Genomic DNA, 19301 nt, shown 5'->3' with positions numbered 1-19301 from the left:
AAATGACTAGAAGAGGGGTGATTCTTGCTGACTCTGCAAGAGGAGGCCATGTTCTTTCAGGTTCAGTGGCTCTCCCCACCCCAGTCCAGACTCAGAAAAGAATATTTAAGCATGAAATTTCATCAAAAGTAAAATTGTTCTTCACTAACAAAAGAACATTTACTAGATGACTCTTTAAGATTGTGCAAAACATTTCGTAACTCTTCGAAGGTTCAAGGACAAGTTTGTTTGTTTTTCCCCACCCAGAATAGTGTAATTACAACATCTACCATCAGGGGCTAAGTGGACCATGCTTTAAAAAATTAAGAGGGGTTTCTCAAGAATTTGCAGCTTTTTATTCAAGCTATGTTACTACCAATGGCAACAGGCTTTCCATTTCCTCCTGCTGATGAGCAACCCTAAAGCACTGAAATATCTGCATCTCTTTCAGGACCACAACAAGTTGGTATTTTTATTGTATAGTTAAGCAATTCATCCACAGGTTGGTTCTAATAGGTGTACCCTGTTAAAATATTTAGAGCAAACTCAAGACATTTAAATACATAACTCATTCTAGACTTAAAACAAAAAATGAGTAAACTTATTAAAGATTTTTATTAAGTATTGTTATAAATATTCTGATCTAAATGATGGGTCTTCCAGAAGGGGTCAATCTGCAATATAATAATTGTATTTTCATCCCGATCATTTTTTTTGTGTGTGTGTGTGTGAAATTAAAATGCAATGCACAATGACTCCATACTCCACTGATTATTTTAAAGACTTCACAATGAAAGCATCATAAAGTATGTTATAGACAAAATCCAACACTTTTTTTTTTATTTTTTGCAAAATATAACAAGAGGTCACTTCCTTCCATTCCACTTAAACATGTCCATTCATGCTAAGCTTACTTGTAATACAAACTTCCTGAATCTCAATCAGTCTCAGACGTGGCCTTGTAATTTATATATTGAAATATAACAAAAATTACAATGTTGAATGTAACAGAAGTGAAACGCTATCAGAGTTGCCTTTATTTCCAAAAACAAAAGTAGACCCCTATTTAAAGCGCTTTACTACAACGCCACCTCCCCCGCGCAAGTTGTCCAATCAGCAGCCGCAGTGAGTCTATTTAAAGAAGAAGTCCCGACGACTATCAGCTGTCACCTGTAGGTATTCATACGCGGAGGTAAACACTGGGGCGGAGCGAGGCGGTTGACGGCTTCGAGCGCATGCTGTTACCTAGAAGTGTTTGTAGAGACACAAAACTCCTTAACAGTGAGCAGTGTAGAACACGTAGTCTTTTTTTGTAACGTTTTCAAGTAAACGTACAGTACAACTCGACTGCGTTAGAACTTGTAAAGCCTTGTTACTCACAGTTGTTTGCTTCTACTGTGGGCCCTATTTGTATGTACATTGGCACAAATGAGGCAAAAATGTAAATGTGAGAGTATGTTTATAGCATGAATAGCGCCTGCACTAAAGTAAACGAATAACAAGGTATTTCCGAGCTGTTATCGTTGTGCATCTAAAAGACAAGCTGTTTAAATAATACAACAATCAACGGTAAATTTCATGGCCGACCTGTCCCTTTAAAGTGATTCTTCAAAGTTAGAAAATGAGTGTACACGCTCGCTTCGTCTCTAGATTTTTGAGCGGATGTGGTCTCAGCCTAAGAGCAGTCACGTCACGGTGAGTGTGTGTATGTGTGCGTGTGTTGATTGTTCGTTTTGTTGAAGTGTAGCCGGACTGGGGGAGTACGGACTGACAGACCGTGTTGTGGATCCCAGTTAGTTCTGTCTCCGCTTCGCTGAGCGACTCGATTCTGCTCCGGAACCGGACCTGCAGGATGACCCAGCGGGGCCCGGCCGAGTTTACCTCACCGCCCGAGTGTCCGGTGTTCGAGCCCAGTTGGGAGGAATTTGCAGACCCGTTTGCATTTATCAATAAAATCCGACCCATCGCCGAGAAAACCGGGATCTGCAAGGTTCGACCGCCGCCGGTGAGTGCTGTCCTGACGGTCTGAGGCGGACCGGCTGAACCGGGCCGGATCTGCGGAGTGATTCGGAGTTCGGTATAAAGGGAAATGTCTCAACATGGCGGCGCAGTGACAGCATTGCGAACCGCTTTGTGTGCAGCTATAGGCATCATATCAGTTGAATTTCCGAAGTTCTGCCGGGTCTGTGCTCGACCTGTGGACCCGCATGACTCGAAATTCTGACTTGTGAGCGCAATAACGTCGCTCAGGGTTCGCAAACGTCGCGTATATGTGAATATTATACAAGAAAATGTCTCTTTATGGTCTCTGTGCGTGTAGTTGGCGGCCTGGCTCGGTTCTAGTGCTGGATTAAACGTCACGCTTACTTGGTTTAGTTTGCTGATTGTCAGTGTTTATCGCTGATGTAGAATATTGTTTCTTTATTTATTTTTTAAAATGTATATCGAATTATTAGTACTGGTATATTTGCTTCTGCATCTTTAGTGACATTGACGAACAGAAACCTCCATTACCTCATTTGATTAAAAAGGCTTTTAATGAGTTCAGTGTACTTTTAATGTAGACAGACAGACAAAAACATCGAGACCAGGAGATACCTGCTAATGCGGAAATAAACACTTCCTTTCATTTTCACCTTAGCACATTAACTATATATGTTCATAAACTGAGTAAATTGTAAATTACTGCCTTAGAGTAGACTTATAATATAAACTAATTATACCATCATTATAAAGTTATATCTTCTATTCTGGTCAGAGCAAATCCATTCTGTTACAAAAGTGGTTGTGTGCGGATTAGAATAATGCAATTAATTAATCACCCTTTATACCCAACAACCAAATATAGTTCACATATTAGCGAAATGATCCGGTTCAGTCCTCCGACCTTAATCTGAATCCGAACTCCTAACTCCCGAACCTGTCTAAACCAGTTTGAAGGTTTTCAGTGGTTCTCATGGCGTCTTTACGTTTTATAGATTATGTGAGTGAACATTAGACGAGCCCAATGCCACGAACATTCTAATTTATTCATCTCTGAAGATAATTATAGACATCTAAACACATTTTTACGTTTATATCCATATTTGGTTTTCATGTTATTTTAAATGATATTTACTTATTTATTGACAATTCTTGCTCCGTCTGTTGTGGCCAGGACGCGCTCTGGATCAAACTAGCTGGTTCTGATACTGACTTAGGGTTTGATGTGAATTCTGGTTCTTTTATGAATCCAATAAACTCGCAGCTACGTGACGTGATACACGCACGAGGTGGCAGATGAGAGAACGCGTAATTACGTTAAACAAGCGATGATTAACGGGTAAAATATGTCAAGCATCATTATAGGACGATGGCTCCGTATCATTGACGATCTTAATATCCAAAAAAGGAATGTTTTGGTAGGGTTTTTAATCTCGTAAAGGTTTTAAAGCTGAGAATGTTTTCCAAATGGCCTCTTGCTTTCCAACACCAACATATACGCGCACTGGATTCTGACACGTTTTAAACTATTTAGACCGTGTGAAGTGATTCACAGGCTCGGTTCGGCTCATAAGCTGCTCCCGAACCCGATGGATGGATGGATGGATAGATGAAGTCCTCGGGCCGGGCGCGTCCTCCATGTTGCGAGCTATGGAGTGAATGAACCATCTGGCCATTTTGTGTCTTTCTGTAACTATGCTGCCTGAACAGCAAACAAGGAAATAATGTGGGAAATGGACTTAATATGCACAGAACTTAACTTCATTTTATGGATTATGTGTAGCTGAGGTAATAGATACGGATTGTGGTGAATATTGTTCGTATGTAGGGCACAAATCTGTATATATCTGTGTATATAAACTGTATATGATCTCATGTACAGTGGTTTATTGTACAGACTCTCTAGTGGTGTGCCATTTATGTGTTATGAGGCAAGTGTTTTTTATTTTTTTTGAATAAAACTTTTAATAAGGTGCTGATTACATAATTACACTATTTTATGAATGTATGAAAGCAAACATCTGCAGTTTAAATTCTGAGGCTTAAATGTGTGGTTTTACAGCTCATTCTTGATTGCAGTGATTGTATCCTGAGGTGCCTTTTTTGGCTAAAAAAGGGTAACCCTTTATTCATTCCAAGAGGGTCATGTCTGGTCTCTTTTAATCCAGCTGTTAATTACATCGTGTGTATATGGAGACATGATTGTGTGTTGCTGTTTTTCTGAACACAGTTGTAAACGTGTTTATAGGAGGCTGGAGACAAAGAAAATGTGTTGAACTTGAACTAAAAAGGTTTTCTATTGGTGACTAAGCTGAACAAAAACCACAGTTCCACCGTTTAGCTATCTACAGCAGATTGCATGTGAGTGAACGTGTTTTTTTTTTTTAGTTCACTTTTAGCCACTGTTAAGCCGACACACATTCACAAGATTCTAGACCACAAACCACAGAGTATCAGTCACATTTGTACAGGGTTGTCTTTCAGATCCTTTCAGTTAAATTTATGAATGCAAAAAAAAAAAAAATTGTGAATAAGAAGACTGATGTAGTCTGAATAAAATGGCTTAGGCAACATGTGGTGTTGCAACGTTGTGTGTTTACTTGCTGTTTGTGTAGATAAGTTTGTGTCTCAGTTTAATTTATCAGTGTCCAGTACCCTCAGTATGGAAGTCTTATCTGTAAACATAAAAAACAGTCATCTTCTAATCAAAAGTCAGAAACCTGCAAAGCTTAATGAATTTAGAAAATCAGAAAGCTAAAGATGAAAATTATGTCTTTGATAAAGCCTCTCTTGTTTTGACTGTGTTTGTGTTCTTGACCCCAGTGCTAATTAGTTAGAGGCTCGACTCAAGGGACACCTTATGCAATTTCGGTTTGCAGTTGATTGGAATGAAGTTTGTTTTTCTGAAAATGTTTACTTTGCTAAAAATATATATGTAAAATGCTCAGGACTAGACAACTGGTTCATTGGTCCCTATAGAATGTCACAGCTTGATTTTGCTGCAAGATGATGACATTGCATATTGAACTTAAATAAACTCAGAAATCAAGCAATTTAAAATAAATATCAAAAGAAAGAGAAATGTAAGTTTACTAATTGTATGTTTGCTTTGTGTGTGTGTGTTTAGGACTGGCAGCCTCCATTTGCATGTGATGTTGACAGACTTCATTTTACTCCACGAATCCAGAGGCTCAACGAGCTCGAGGTAATTTTACAATTTTGCTTTGAGCTAGAAAATAGTTTGTACAAGCTTGCCTATATTTGTGAGGGCCCAATATTTAAAAATATCTCCATAAATGTAGTGAGACATGCTGAAAACTAACTTGCGAGGTATTGTGAAGTGCTCCCCACTGTTTGGAAAAACTCATAAATTTGTCAAATCATCAATCTACTGATATCATATCAACAGGTTTGTCACAGGGTTAGGTTTAGGGTCAGGGTTTAATCACTTTGTCGAAAAACCATTGTGTCTATGAGATGTCCTCACTAACATTGTGAAACCGAAGGGTTTGTGCTTGTGCATCGAAAGGTCAATGGTCACTGTCTTGTCAGCAGAATTTGGACCTTTTGAAATGACTTATATATAAATAACACCATATCTGAGATGCTTAATAATTAACATGCACCATTCACGATGTTGCTGAATTTTATTTTCTCTTTTTCTTGGCCCTTCCATCACCCTCCCCCCTTTCCTACAGGCTCAAACCAGAGTTAAACTCAACTTCTTGGACCAGATTGCCAAATTTTGGGAACTACAAGGATGCACACTCAAAATTCCACACGTGGAGCGGAAGATCCTTGATCTGTACCAGCTCAACAGAGTGAGTGATTCTGTCAGTTAGGCTTCTTCATTGGACTGTATAAGTCAATCTGCCTGATCAATTATGACTTTGTTCAATATTTCTAGCTGAAACCTTTTCCTCATATCTGTATGTGTCACAGAGTAATTCATGTAACTGCTGAGTTCTTTATTATTGACCAAGTGAAACACAAGCATTGATGAATGTTTATGATGTTTTTGCAATGAAGTCCAACAATCTTTCTCAATCTGCCAGTTGGTTGCAGAGGAGGGTGGATTCGATTTAGTTTGTAGAGAGAGGAGATGGACGAAGATTGCCATGACAATGGGTTTTGCCCCAGGCAAAGCTGTGGGGTCCCACCTGAGAGCCCATTACGAGAGGGTCCTGTACCCGTACCACCTCTTCCATTCTGGGACAAACCTGCTGGTGAGTTTAACATATAGGCTAAATGCATCAGATCAATATATCACACACTTTGCATAAAGCTTTCAGCAGGAGGTTTGGTTTTAGTCGGGTTACAGATGGTCTGCAGTGTTAAAGCTGGGCTTTTAGGGTTAGAGGTATTAGTTTGCACATTTAAGTCTGATTGAGTATGCTGTGCTTATGAATGCAATATGTGGTTATTAAGTGTGTTTTATTGTGTTCTAGCCGCTTGTTTTCTGTATTGTGTGCCAGTCCTCCTAGTGTTACTGCTCTTTGTGCCACAGCCTCAGCTAAATGTGGTCGCAAATTACTTCTTTTGTCTTTAGAGACAATGTATCATCAATACCAATTAGTAAAATGCACAATATGGTATTCATAAACTTTGACACACTGTAAGCAGTTGATGCCCTTTCAAAGATGGAAGAATCCACTGATAGGATTAATCATATATTTAAATAATATATTTAATCATTTTAACAATATTTCTATATTATTAATATGATATAAATTATATATATGTATAATTATGAATTATTAATATAAAAATTGTAAATGGGAATTTTTTTTTTAATGTTTACGTATTACAAACAAACATTTATAATATGACAAAAATAATATGAAATATAGATAAATATAAAATATTAACTCTTTGTGTATAAGTTTTTCAAATATATTTCAGCATTTTTTAATACAGGCAATGATCATATGCAGGAGCATTTTAATATGAAAAGTATCTTCCTGACTAATTTTCTTTCCATTGACATCTCTGTTAGAGATGCTGTGGCCTCTGACCCCGAGATCACTGGCAGTTTCTCTGTAATGTTCGGTGCTCTTTTCTACGTTAGGCTCTTGACCTCGCAGCCAAACTGACAAGTTTTGGGGCACCTCCTGGGCTGGAGGAGGTACGTTTCTACTTTCCCCATTACCTAATCTGGACAGGATGTGATATCATTATGGGTACTGTGGCAATAAATGTTTCATTTAGTAGTCGCTGTGGCTCTTACAGCCATACTGAAATGTGCTCCTGCTCTCTGAAAATCTTTTAAATGTAAAAATTAGTATTTATATTACTAAAGTAGTTTTAAACCGCTTTATGAATGTTTTACAACAAATATTTCCTGGTTCTTTATCACTTTTTATTTTTGATATGTAAACATTTCCTTTTGCTTTTTATGTCAGTTTGTTTGTGTGTGTTTGTGTGTTTATTTATTTTTCTTAACCCAGTGTTTTGATTTTGAGTTTGGGTGACAAATGGGAGCGAAGTGGTGTTTCTTTGACGGACAGTATTTAACCTGTCCTGACCCTCACCAAACCCCCAGCCATCCTGCCGTGACTCTGTTGCTTTCATTCTCCTCCTACTACTCTCATCTTTGTTTGCACTTGCTGCTCTTTCTATGTGTTTGTCTTTTTGACCTCCCGCTCTCTCTCTTGAAGCCAACAAGGAAGTGATTTAAACTGTAATTCATCAACTGGCCGCTAGAGGCTGGCTGCAAAAGGGAGTCAATCCCATAGACTCCCCATGTTAAAATGCCTAACTTTACAGCAGAAAAAAACAGGTTTACAGCCTGGTTCAAAAAATGATTTTGGTCTATATAGCTAATTTTGCCCTTCATGACAACTGTGAGGGGGGTGAATTTTTTTATAACTCATCCGTTTAAATTATATTAAGCCTTAAAGTTCTGCATAATTAAGTTGAGTGATTAAACTTGAGTGACAGGTGGATTGCCGCTGCTGTCACCACCATCGAGCTAGGTGGGCGTGGTTTCAACAACCAGCTCCCGCCTCTTTGCCCATCTTCGATTATCCGGGAGTGACGCGCGGTGACACGCTGCCAAGATGGCGACGGCCGCCTCCGCCCACTTTTGAGCTTCAAAGACTATCTTCGGAACCCTATGTGTGACGTCACGGACACTACGTCCATGTTTTTATACAGTCTATGCTTCTGACGCATCCTTTCTTCCTCCCCTCCCCCTCTCACTCCTCCTCTCAACCCACAGAGACTGTGACCTGCTTTCTGTTCACGCTAATCTCTTTACACCTCCAGCTGTTCTCTCTCTTCCCTCTATCCTCTGTCTGTACGTAAATCTGTAATCTGATAGTGGTAGCAGGCGTCATACAGTTCAGATGCCGTGTAACCCGGAATGTTGAGGATTTCTTTCTGCATGCACTCACAGATGTAACACTCTTTATAGCTGTGCTAACAGGTTATTCACACATTAGTACAGATTATCTTTGGGGTAGAGGGAAATGATGATGGGGATTTAGAGGAATTTTCTGAAGTGTGAAATTTCACAATTTCCAGTGCGGAGAACCCTGAGGTGACCTTAAAATGACTTTTGACTCTTCATTGAATTCTTAAACATTGAAATCTTAAACATCTCTCTGGATTAAAAACAGACCTAAATTACTATTAAATTACACTTTAAGCATTGTAAAAATTATTTTCCAAAGGTTTTTTTTTAGTTGAATCAAGATGTTATGCAGAATGTCCAAGCTGCTCTTTTCCATGGGATGTCAGGCTCCAAAAAAGCAAAAGAGATGCAATTCTTCTGAAACCATATTTTAGCTTTGTGTGAGGAAAAAGGCCAAATTGTAAATTAATTGCTCAAAATTTTACCATTCTTCTGTCGCTCTCAAATTTCATTCACACTATGGAAAAGAGCAACTTGGGCATTCTGCCTAACATCTTCACATCTACCTTTGAGTTTTACTGGAAAAAAGAAGTTCATGCAGGTTTGAAAACAACCATTTTGAAACATAAGGCTGTCAATTTTAATTTCTGAGTGAACTACTGCTTTAAGTGCTGTGGTAATTTAACATGAGGACATTGTAGTTTTATTTGATATGTTAGGTAACTTTAAGTGTGAAGGGCTCATTTAATCAGTTGAGTTGTTTTGCTTGTTTTCTTCAGTGTCTGCAGAAGGCGTTAGTGGATGATGTAAATGACAGAGATAAAGAGTATAAACCCCACGACCTGCTACAGAGACAAAACATTCACGTTCAACCCTGCGACGTGAGCGCACCTGCTAGACGAGCCAAGAGGATGAAAACAGAGGTAAATGTAAACACACGCGCACATACTCCCCTTAAGTGGGCTAAAATATTGTATGTTTATAATCACAGTCTGCCTCTATTTGGCACTGGTTTGTTTTTCTAATGCTCTGTACTGTATATCAGTTTGGATACACACCACCATCCAAAAGTCTTTTAAATTTTTTTTTTATTTTTAAAAGAAGTCTCTTACGCTTGCCAAGGCTGCGTTTATTTGATTAAAAATACTATAAAAACAGTAATATTGTAAAATATTGTTACAGTTTAAAATAACTGTTTTCTATTTTAACATTTTAAAATGTAAGTTATTCCTGTGATGACAGCTGAAATTTCAGCAGCCATTACTCCAGTCTTCAGTGTCACAATATTAATGTCCTAACATGCTAATTTGGTGCTCAATAGACATGTCATATTATTATCAATGTTAAAAACCATTGCCCTGCTTAATTTTATTTTATTTTATTTTTGTATAAATGTGATTTTCAGGATGCTTTGATGAATAGAAAGTTCAAAAGAGCTGCATTTATGAGAAATACAAATTTTACCTTGACAGTCAATTTTGATCAATTTAATGTATCCCTGCTGAATAAAATGAATTTCTTTAAAAAAATTTACTGACATACTGATCTTACTTTTGAATGGTTGGTAGCATATAATCATTTGTTTCTATGTTAAATAGATTTTTTTTTTTTTTTATCTCAAATGCTCCTTTTTTGTGTCTGTAGTCTGGCTGTGTCAAGTCAGAGGGAGGTGAGGGATGTGAGAACAGGCCCAATCTCAGGAGGAGAATGGGTTCATTCGTTGCCAAGCCTGAACCAGGTAAGCACTTAACCTTTGCATCTAACCTCACATCACTCAGATCATTGGCCAGTCTTCATTAGGCAATATTTATAGTCAATCAAGCAAAACAAACGTGTGATTAGCATAGCATTATTAGTCAAATCGGTGTCTTTATATGAACAAATGCATTTGTATGTGTGTATTAGAGAGGGAGGTCCCTATACAGGTGAAGCAAGAACCTGTGGAGATAAAAGAGATAAATCCTGAACCAGAGAAAAGCAAATTGCGTTACAAGAAAAACATCCCCCCTCCTCCAGTCAGCATGGTAAGTTTTTACTCCCCTCTTTCTTATTCAAATTTAAGTTTTGCTGAGCCTTTGTCACATCAAAACAGTGGACAAACCGATTGTGTTCATCATAATATATCGATATATATAGATATCATGTAATGACTCTAAACTATACAAAAACCCAACAGGTTCATTTAATTCATTTCAGTTGAGGAAACCGATTACCTTAAACCCTTTAAAAGTGAAAGTGAAAGTGACGTGACATGTGGCCAAGTATGGTGACCCATACTCGGAATTAGTGCTCTGCATTTATCCCATCCAAAGTGCACACACACAGCAGTGAACACACACACACCGTGAACACACACCCGGAGCAGTGGGCAGCCATTTTTTTGCTGCGGCGCCCGGGGAGCAGTTGGGGGTTCGGTGCCTTGCTCAAGGGCACCTCAGTCGTGGTATTGAAGGTGGGAGAGAACGCTGTACATTCACTCCCCCCACCTACAATCCCTGCCGGTACGAGACTCGAACCCACAACCTTTGGGTTACGAGTCCGACTCTCTAACCATTAGGCCATGACTTCCCCATTTCTTCAATATTTGAGTACTGTGAACTTAAGTAGCTTTTTTTCATTTGAAAATTAAAAATATTACTTAATATTAAATAACTATAAGCGGTGTTCAAATACATTGTTTAGCAGATTTTTTTATGTTTTTATTGCTTCCGATATTATAGTGCTGTTTGTCTTCCTCTAGGTGGACCTGTATGTGTGTTTAATGTGTGGAACGGGGAACGATGAGGATCGGTTGTTGCTATGTGACGGTTGTGATGATAGCTACCACACCTTCTGCTTGATCCCGCCCCTCAGTGATGTTCCTAAAGGTGATTGGAGGTGCCCTAAGTGTCTGGCTCAGGTGAATTTACAAAGTAAACAATAACAGTGTTTGTTCATTTTTTAAAGTCAGTAAAAGCAGCAACTGATTTTGAACAGCACTGTTTAGAAACCAGTCAATGTTGCATTTGTAGATACTTTAATTTACTAGAACAATTGATTGACTCATTATTTCTGTGTTTCTGCAGGAGTGCAGTAAACCTCAGGAGGCATTTGGCTTCGAGCAAGCTTGCAGGGATTATTCTCTAAAATCCTTCGGGGAAATGGCAGACTCCTTCAAGTCAGACTATTTCAACATGCCTGTTCATGTATGTACAAATCTCTCCCGAGTCTCTGACATTGACTCTCATGTGTATAGATTTACAAATCCAATGTTAAAACATGAATTTATCTTTGTTTATGTTCAATTTTTCTGTGAATATGGTGTTTGTTGTAGATGGTGCCCACCGAATTGGTTGAAAAAGAGTTTTGGAGGTTGGTCGGCACCATTGAGGAGGATGTGACTGTGGAATATGGAGCTGACATCGCCTCGAAAGAGTTTGGAAGCGGTTTCCCAATCAAGGGTGGAAAGTTTAAGGTTGCGCCACATGATGAGGTACAACTGCAATATCAGATTTTGAGATATTACTCACAATTTCCAACGTGTATTCATACGTAGTACATCCTGTTTCCATCACTGATGTGTTGTGATTGATTGTTGTAGAAGTATCTTCAGTGTGGGTGGAACCTGAATAACATGGCCATGATGACACCATCAGTGCTGACCCACGTCACTGCTGATATCTGTGGCATGACTTTGCCGTGGCTGTACGTGGGCATGTGCTTCTCCTCTTTCTGCTGGCACATTGAGGACCACTGGAGCTACTCCATCAACTACCTGCACTGGTAATAAGGGATATGCTTAATAAAAGTCATATGTAGTAGTGCTATATTGCACTGACTGAACATCTGTCCCACACAATGATTTCGTTTCAAATATGGTTTCTACTCTAAATAAAAACACAGTTACCTAGGAGAGTGTGTTATTATAGAAAAGGTAAAAATATACTGATATGATTAAGTTGTCTTGTACACTACAGTTCAGTATTATTATTATTTATTTAAACAGTATCATTTTTCAGCAAGCATGCATTACATTGATTTAAAAGTGACAATAAAGACATTTATAATGTTACAAAAGGTTTCTCTTGTAAATAAATGCTTTTTCTTTTGAACTTTCTATTCATCAAATAATGCCGAAAAAATATGTATCACAGTTTTCACAAAAACATTAAGCAGCACAACTATTTTCAACACTGGTAAATCAGTATATTAAGAAGATATATGTTACATGTTACACATGAATAAATTACAATTTAAAACATTAAATTAGAAAACAGTCATTTTAAATTGTAATAATATTTCACAGTATTACTGTTTTTACTGTATTTTTGATTAAATAAATAGCATTGTCTGTGTGAAGACCCTGATTGTATGTTTGAATGTGTTAGGGGGGAACCTAAGACCTGGTACGGTGCTCCTGGTTTTGCCGCTGAGCAGTTGGAAGCAGTCATGAAGAAACTGGCCCCGGAACTGTTTGAGTCTCAACCGGACCTTCTACACCAGCTTGTCACAATCATGAACCCAAATACACTTATGGCCCATGGAGTACCAGTGAGTAACATGTTTATACACAATCACAAGTCACATGCTCACATGAAGTACCTGTAAGTAACACGCTCTGTTTCTTAGATTTACAGAACCAATCAGTGCGCAGGAGAGTTCGTCATCACTTTCCCACGATCCTATCACAGCGGCTTCAACCAGGGCTTCAACTTTGCAGAAGCTGTGAACTTTTGCACAGTGGACTGGGTGTGGATCCATTCTGCTGTTACAGTGTTATTAATGTAGATTTTCCTGGACAAGTCTCAGAGCTGAATATGGCGTGTTTGAATTTATATGAATTTTTACAATTATGTTTGTGTGGGGGGTTTTTTTCTTTTCTGATTTGTGTTGTAAATTTGGTTTGCAGATGCCACTGGGGCGTCAGTGTGTGGAACACTATCGCCTGCTGAACCGTTACTGCGTGTTCTCTCATGATGAGATGGTGTGTAATATGGCCATGAAAGCAGACAGGCTGGATGTGGTTCTGGCATCAGCCGTACAGAAGGACATGCGGCTCATGATCAAAGAGGAGAGAGAACTGCGGGACAAAGTCCGCAAGATGGTGAGAGAACGCAAGCAAAGCCTGTCAAATCTGTGTGTGAGACACAATTTGTGTGGATGACACTATAATGTAAATTTGTTCAAAATTTGGAATCTGAGGGTGCAAAAAAATCAAAATACTGAGAAAATCGCCTTTAAATTTGTCCAAATGAAGTTCTTAGCAATGCATATTACTAATCAACAATTAAGTTTTGATATTTACGGTAAGAAATTTACAAAATATGTTCATGGAACATGATCTTTACTTAATATCCTAATGATTTTTGGCATAAAAGAAAAATCGATAATTTTGACCCATACAATGTTTTTTTGGCTATTGCTACAAATATACCACAGCAACTTAAGACTGGTTTTGTGCTCCAGGGTCACATATATTAAACAATCATCCTCTCGCTTAAGATTAGTGAAATATAATGTAATGGTGTTTAGTTTATTCTTAAGCACATTTTAGCAATTCATTGTGAGATTAACTACAGAATGATATATATATATTTATATATATATGCAGACACACACGCACACACACACACACACATATATATATATATATATATATAAGTGTGTGTGTGTGTCATGGTGGTATGTAATATTGGTAATTTTAATAGGTTTGAGATGCTAGTAATGTCTGATTGTGCCATTTTGCATAATATACATGCAGTTTTTTTTCTACTTGTCTATAAATGATCATTTGTTAATATTCTCTCTCTTTGAATAGGGGGTGGTCCAGTGTGAGTTGTTTAAATACGACCTGCTGGCAGATGATGAGAGACAGTGCGTAAAGTGTCGCACCACCTGTTACCTGTCTGCTCTCACCTGTCCCTGCAGACCAGGAGTCCAGGTGTGTCTACACCACGCCCACGACCTCTGCTCCTGCCCCGTCTCCAACTACACACTCAAGTGAGTCTCCACTTCTGCTTTCAGTACTCCTCAATGATCAGGCTACAAGATACGAGAGCTGGCCTTATTTAAAGATTGGCCTCTATTTAATTTGACAATAGATATACAAGGACAGTTCACTCCTATTACTTATGAATGGAAGAAACTGCAAAACGCAATATGGCGGAATAGTCCTTCCTTCTAAATGAAAGAGCCAGACACTGATTGGTAAAGTCATTGCGTCACTGCAGCGGCCGTTAGAAGCTCCGGTTCCTATAGAAACCTGAGACTCTCGCTTATGACTGCACATGCGCATTGGCTGGTCTAGCCTGAAAAATAAGCTTTTTTAACACTATTTTAGCATAAGGAACGACATTTATGGGGCAGTTCATTTCAGATTTTGTTGCTGATTTGAATTATGTAATTTAATTGTAAGTTCAGCAGGCAGATTTCAGGATTCCCTCATTCATTTAGATGGGGCTTGGTCTTGGATGCCGAAATAGCTGCCCGGAGGCATGGCAAATATGGCCGCCGAGTGAAAAGATTTACTTTGAAAGGGACTTTGGTTCATTCAATTTAATGCTCAACCACACAGTTACCGCTTCACACTGGATGACCTTTACCCGATGATGAACGCTGTGCGGCAGAGGGCGGAGTCTTATGACGAGTGGGCGGCAAGGGTAACCGAAGTCATGGAAGCAAAGCTCGACAAGAAACGCAGTGAGTTTCATTCTGAACACATCCAGAACTGATACTCTCATCTTTCTGAATTAGAATCCACTTTCAGTATGTGTAGTGTTTATAATCATATTATAATCAATAATATTAACACTTTATTTATATACACAATGTATGAACTTGATGATAAAATCAACTTAAAATTATTTAATTGAAAACAATCAGGAAATCAAAAAGACGTTTTATTTACTTAAATGTACCTTAGCTCACAGTGCACAGTCAATGGCATGATATTATAAATAAGAAAAAAAAATACTATGCAAAATAGAGGCAAATATTAATATTTAGCCCACCTTTTTATGCACAATCAAGTCCCACGCTACATATAATATTGTGTTTCAGTCATAAAATGTAACATCACTCAAGTAAAATATGTTTGAGTGCTATGTCATTGGTTTCACTTCTGCTTCTGGCCTCTCTCTCTATCGCTGTAGATGTCAACGTGTTTCGTGCCCTTCTGGAGGAGTCCGATGAGAAGTCATTCCCAGAGAACGATCTGTTACGTCAGCTCAGGCTGGTTACTCAAGATGCTGAGAAATGCTCGTCTGTTGCCCAGCAACTGCTAAACGGCAAAAGGCAGACCAGGTACATGCACACAAAACCACAAAGAGACTAGAATGAAATCTACTCAAACGAGCTACAGTTCCAATACAGTTTAAAACCTTGGGGTTGGTAAGATTTTAAAAATGTTTTTGAAAAAAGTCTGTTATGCTCACCAAGGCTGCATTTTTTAAAAAAATCCAAAATACAGTATAAAAGTAATTGTGAAATATTATTACGATTTAAAGCAACTGTTTTCTATTTTAATATATTTTAAAATGCATTATATTCCAGTGATGGCAAAGCTAAATTTTCAGCCGCAATTTACTCCAGACTTCAGTGTCATATGATCCTTCAGAAATCATTTTAATATGCCGATTGGTGCTTCTTGCTTCTTATTATCAATATTAAAAACAGTTGCGCTGCTTAATATTTATGTGGAAACAATTTGTGGAAACCTTTTCACTTAACATGCGGCCTTAAAAATGGCAGAGCTCAGATTGCTGACAAAACAGTGAGGTGCATTTCAACTCAAAGACAACAATCTATACACATACTTGTACCAAAATGGTACAAACAGATGCAAGAATGACTCCTTACGCACTCACTGTACAAGTACTTCAGCTCACAGTTTTTATTTCCATTTCAGGAGAATTTCCAGTGTGGTGAGCTTTGTTTTTCTGCACACATTGGTTTGGTTTGCCCGAAACACATATGGCCTGTGAATTTTGTGTATTCTTTCATGCATTTGTTTATGTTTGTCTGCTGTCATCTGTCTGCAGGTACCGCACAGGCGGGGGTAATTCTCCTAATCAGCTCACAGTGGAGGAAATGAGATCATTTGTCCGCCAGCTTTATAACCTGCCCTGCAGCCTAACACAAGCACCGCTTCTGAAGGTGACTGACACACACCTGCGCACACACATACACACAGTCGTGGAAGATGCAGGCAATCTTCCTGAAGATTAATGAGGCACAGCTCATATAATACAAGCTATTAACTCTCTCTCAGGAGCTGCTGAACAGCATTGAGGATTTCCAGCAACACAGCGAGAAGCTTCTTTCTGATGAAGTGAGTGCAGATTCTGTTAGCGAGATCGAGTCCTTGCTGGAGGAGGGCTCTCAGTTTGACGTGTTTCTTCCGGAGTTGCCGCTGCTACGGGAGCGTTTGGAACAGACCCGGTGGCTGGCCGGAGTTCAGCAGGCAGAGGATCCGGTATCAAACCCCTGCGGTCTCTCTCTGGACTGCATGCGCCGGCTGATCGATCGAGGAGTCGGACTGACACCGCATCCCTCCACCGAACGCACAATGGCTCGGCTGCAGGAACTGCTCACAATCTCCGAGGAGATGGAAGAGAAAGCGCAGGCACTGCTGAAGGCCAGGTGGGGACAGCACTGAATGAAGACTCTTGCCCAGATAACGCACAACCACCAATCTACCCAAGAGCCAAGATTTGTTTACCCTTTGGAGTTTTTGATGTGTCAGACCCCCAAATATAATGAAGCCCCTTCTTGAAATATTAAGGCATATTATAAATGTGTAAAATAGTATTGAAGAAAACATATTTATGTATTTATATATTTTATTTTTTATTTTTACTCCCTAATTTTTTTATTCTTTGGGGCTACATTACAACTTTGCACCCTCAAGTTATCTCACCCAACTTCAAGAGTGCATCCTGGGATGTTTTTAGCAGCAGTCCCTATATACTGTATGCTGGATACTTTTTGAATTTTTTTCCTTCAGTGAACAGCGCAACTCGTCCATTTAAAAGACAGTCAGTCAATAAAAGGCACAATTTATTTTGTCTACAAAACTAACATAAATAATGAGTAATTTAACCACAAGTCTATTGATATTAAAAAAAGTTTGTGAAAAACAAAATTAGTCAAGTGATATCGGTATGTAAATAACACTGCAAACATAATGTGCAACAATGTTATTTTAGTATTATTCATATACTTTTATGCTATTTATTAATATTTTTAATTAGGTTTTATTTTTATATTTTATATATATATATATTTTTTAAGTTTTATGTGCTTTTGTCATTTTAATTCTTTTTTTTTTTTAGCTTCTCTTTTTATGAGCCAAGATTTGTTTACCCTTTGGAGTTTTTGATGTGTCAGACCCCCAAATATAATGAAGCCCCTTCTTGAAATATTAAGGCATATTATAAATGTGTAAAATAGTATTGAAGAAAACATATTTATGTATTTATATATTTTATTTTTTATTTTTACTCCCTAATTTTTTTATTCTTTGGGGCTACATTACAACTTTGCACCCTCAAGTTATCTCACCCAACTTCAAGAGTGCATCCTGGGATGTTTTTAGCAGCAGTCCCTATATACTGTATGCTGGATACTTTTTGAATTTTTTTCCTTCAGTGAACAGCGCAACTCGTCCATTTAAAAGACAGTCAGTCAATAAAAGGCACAATTTATTTTGTCTACAAAACTAACATAAATAATGAGTAATTTAACCACAAGTCTATTGATATTAAAAAAAGTTTGTGAAAAACAAAATTAGTCAAGTGATATCGGTATGTAAATAACACTGCAAACATAATGTGCAACAATGTTATTTTAGTATTATTCATATACTTTTATGCTATTTATTAATATTTTTAATTAGGTTTTATTTTTATATTTTATATATATTTTTTTTTTTTAAGTTTTATGTGCTTATGTCATTTTAATTCTTTTTTTTTTTTTAGCTTCTCTTTTTATTTCAGTTTGAGTTTGTCGTTTTAATATTTCAGCTTAACATTATTCTATTTCAGTTAGTTTCCAAGTCAACATTTCTAATTTTTATTTAAATTTAAGTATCTATTTATATTTTATTTCAGTAGAATTAACAAAAACAATTTTTATACATTTTAGTTAACAATAAGAACCATTGCCATGCTTATGTAAGGCTTATTGGCCATTGCAGCGGGAGCTCTGGTCTCAAGCCATAACAAGATCTATTAGAGTGACTGTACAAATCAAAAACCTAAGATCAATTTGAATAGCCAGTACATGACTGAATTAGGGAACCAGTTCCTTTTGCACAACAGAGCATTTGCATCAGTTCAGCAAACTGAAGGCTTGGAAATGCAAAGCAGCCCTTGAATGAAACTGAATTAATTCCTGCATGCTGAGAACCTGTAGGAGGCACCACAAAGTGATTGTGTAATGAGCTGAGTGACATTTGTTAATGTTTTCACCTATTTTTTAGGCCTCCAGAGAGTTTAGAGACACTCAGTTCTATGTTGACTCAGGTGGACGGGGTACCAGCATACCTGCCAAACTGCCTGCTACTACAAGACACAGTGAACAGGGCTAAAGAATGGCTCCAGGAAGCTGAGGATTTACAGGTTGAGTACTCTACATGAACTATGTAGTTTGTATGCATTCTACGTGCTAGTGTACAATCTCATGTTCATGTTTTTGAAGGTATATCTGGCTGCAGTGTTAAAGGGTTAGTTCACCCAAAATTGAAAATTAGGCTGTGTTTTACTCACCCCCGAGGCATCCTAGGTGTATATGACTTTCTTCTTTCAGACGAATCCAGTCGGAGTTATATTAAAAATTGTCCTGGCTATTCCAAGCTCTATCATTGCAGGGGGGTGAACAAAGGCCTCCTGTAGCGAATCGATGCATTTTTGTAAGAAAAATAACCATATTTAAAACGTAATAATCAATTTAGTCTAGCTTGCGCTCACTGTTGTACACGGAAGCAGCTCCGGGCGGATGACGTATG

The 19301-nt window shown here is 38.0% G+C and overlaps 1 protein-coding gene across 4 annotated transcripts in view; it reads left to right on the top strand.

The window, feature by feature from the left end:
- The first annotated feature begins 1488 nt into the window (after positions 1 to 1488).
- The window catches only part of kdm5bb (lysine demethylase 5Bb), a 25145-nt gene continuing 7332 nt past the window's right edge, over positions 1489 to 19301 (top strand). The window contains exons 1-21 of one of the 4 annotated variants that reach the window (XM_016516899.1): positions 1489 to 1984; positions 5090 to 5167; positions 5661 to 5783; positions 6018 to 6188; positions 7031 to 7087; positions 9097 to 9240; positions 9962 to 10055; positions 10223 to 10341; positions 11058 to 11216; positions 11383 to 11502; positions 11631 to 11789; positions 11898 to 12079; positions 12685 to 12847; positions 12926 to 13045; positions 13206 to 13400; positions 14115 to 14296; positions 14871 to 14995; positions 15448 to 15598; positions 16336 to 16450; positions 16566 to 16936; positions 18777 to 18915. In XM_016516899.1, coding sequence (XP_016372385.1) covers positions 1832 to 1984; positions 5090 to 5167; positions 5661 to 5783; positions 6018 to 6188; positions 7031 to 7087; positions 9097 to 9240; positions 9962 to 10055; positions 10223 to 10341; positions 11058 to 11216; positions 11383 to 11502; positions 11631 to 11789; positions 11898 to 12079; positions 12685 to 12847; positions 12926 to 13045; positions 13206 to 13400; positions 14115 to 14296; positions 14871 to 14995; positions 15448 to 15598; positions 16336 to 16450; positions 16566 to 16936; positions 18777 to 18915 — 3120 coding nt within the window. In that variant the 5' untranslated portion in view covers positions 1489 to 1831. The remainder of the gene's footprint in view (positions 1985 to 5089; positions 5168 to 5660; positions 5784 to 6017; positions 6189 to 7030; positions 7088 to 9096; positions 9241 to 9961; positions 10056 to 10222; positions 10342 to 11057; positions 11217 to 11382; positions 11503 to 11630; positions 11790 to 11897; positions 12080 to 12684; positions 12848 to 12925; positions 13046 to 13205; positions 13401 to 14114; positions 14297 to 14870; positions 14996 to 15447; positions 15599 to 16335; positions 16451 to 16565; positions 16937 to 18776; positions 18916 to 19301) is intronic. The other 3 variants (XM_016516900.1, XM_016516898.1, XM_016516901.1) reach the window with 3 other exon arrangements.

Source organism: Sinocyclocheilus rhinocerous, unplaced genomic scaffold, assembly GCF_001515625.1.
Source record: "Sinocyclocheilus rhinocerous isolate Xijiao unplaced genomic scaffold, SAMN03320098_v1.1 scaffold988, whole genome shotgun sequence".
In the NCBI taxonomy this organism is placed as follows: Eukaryota; Metazoa; Chordata; class Actinopteri; order Cypriniformes; family Cyprinidae; genus Sinocyclocheilus; species Sinocyclocheilus rhinocerous.
This window is presented reverse-complemented; position numbering and strand designations above follow the sequence as displayed.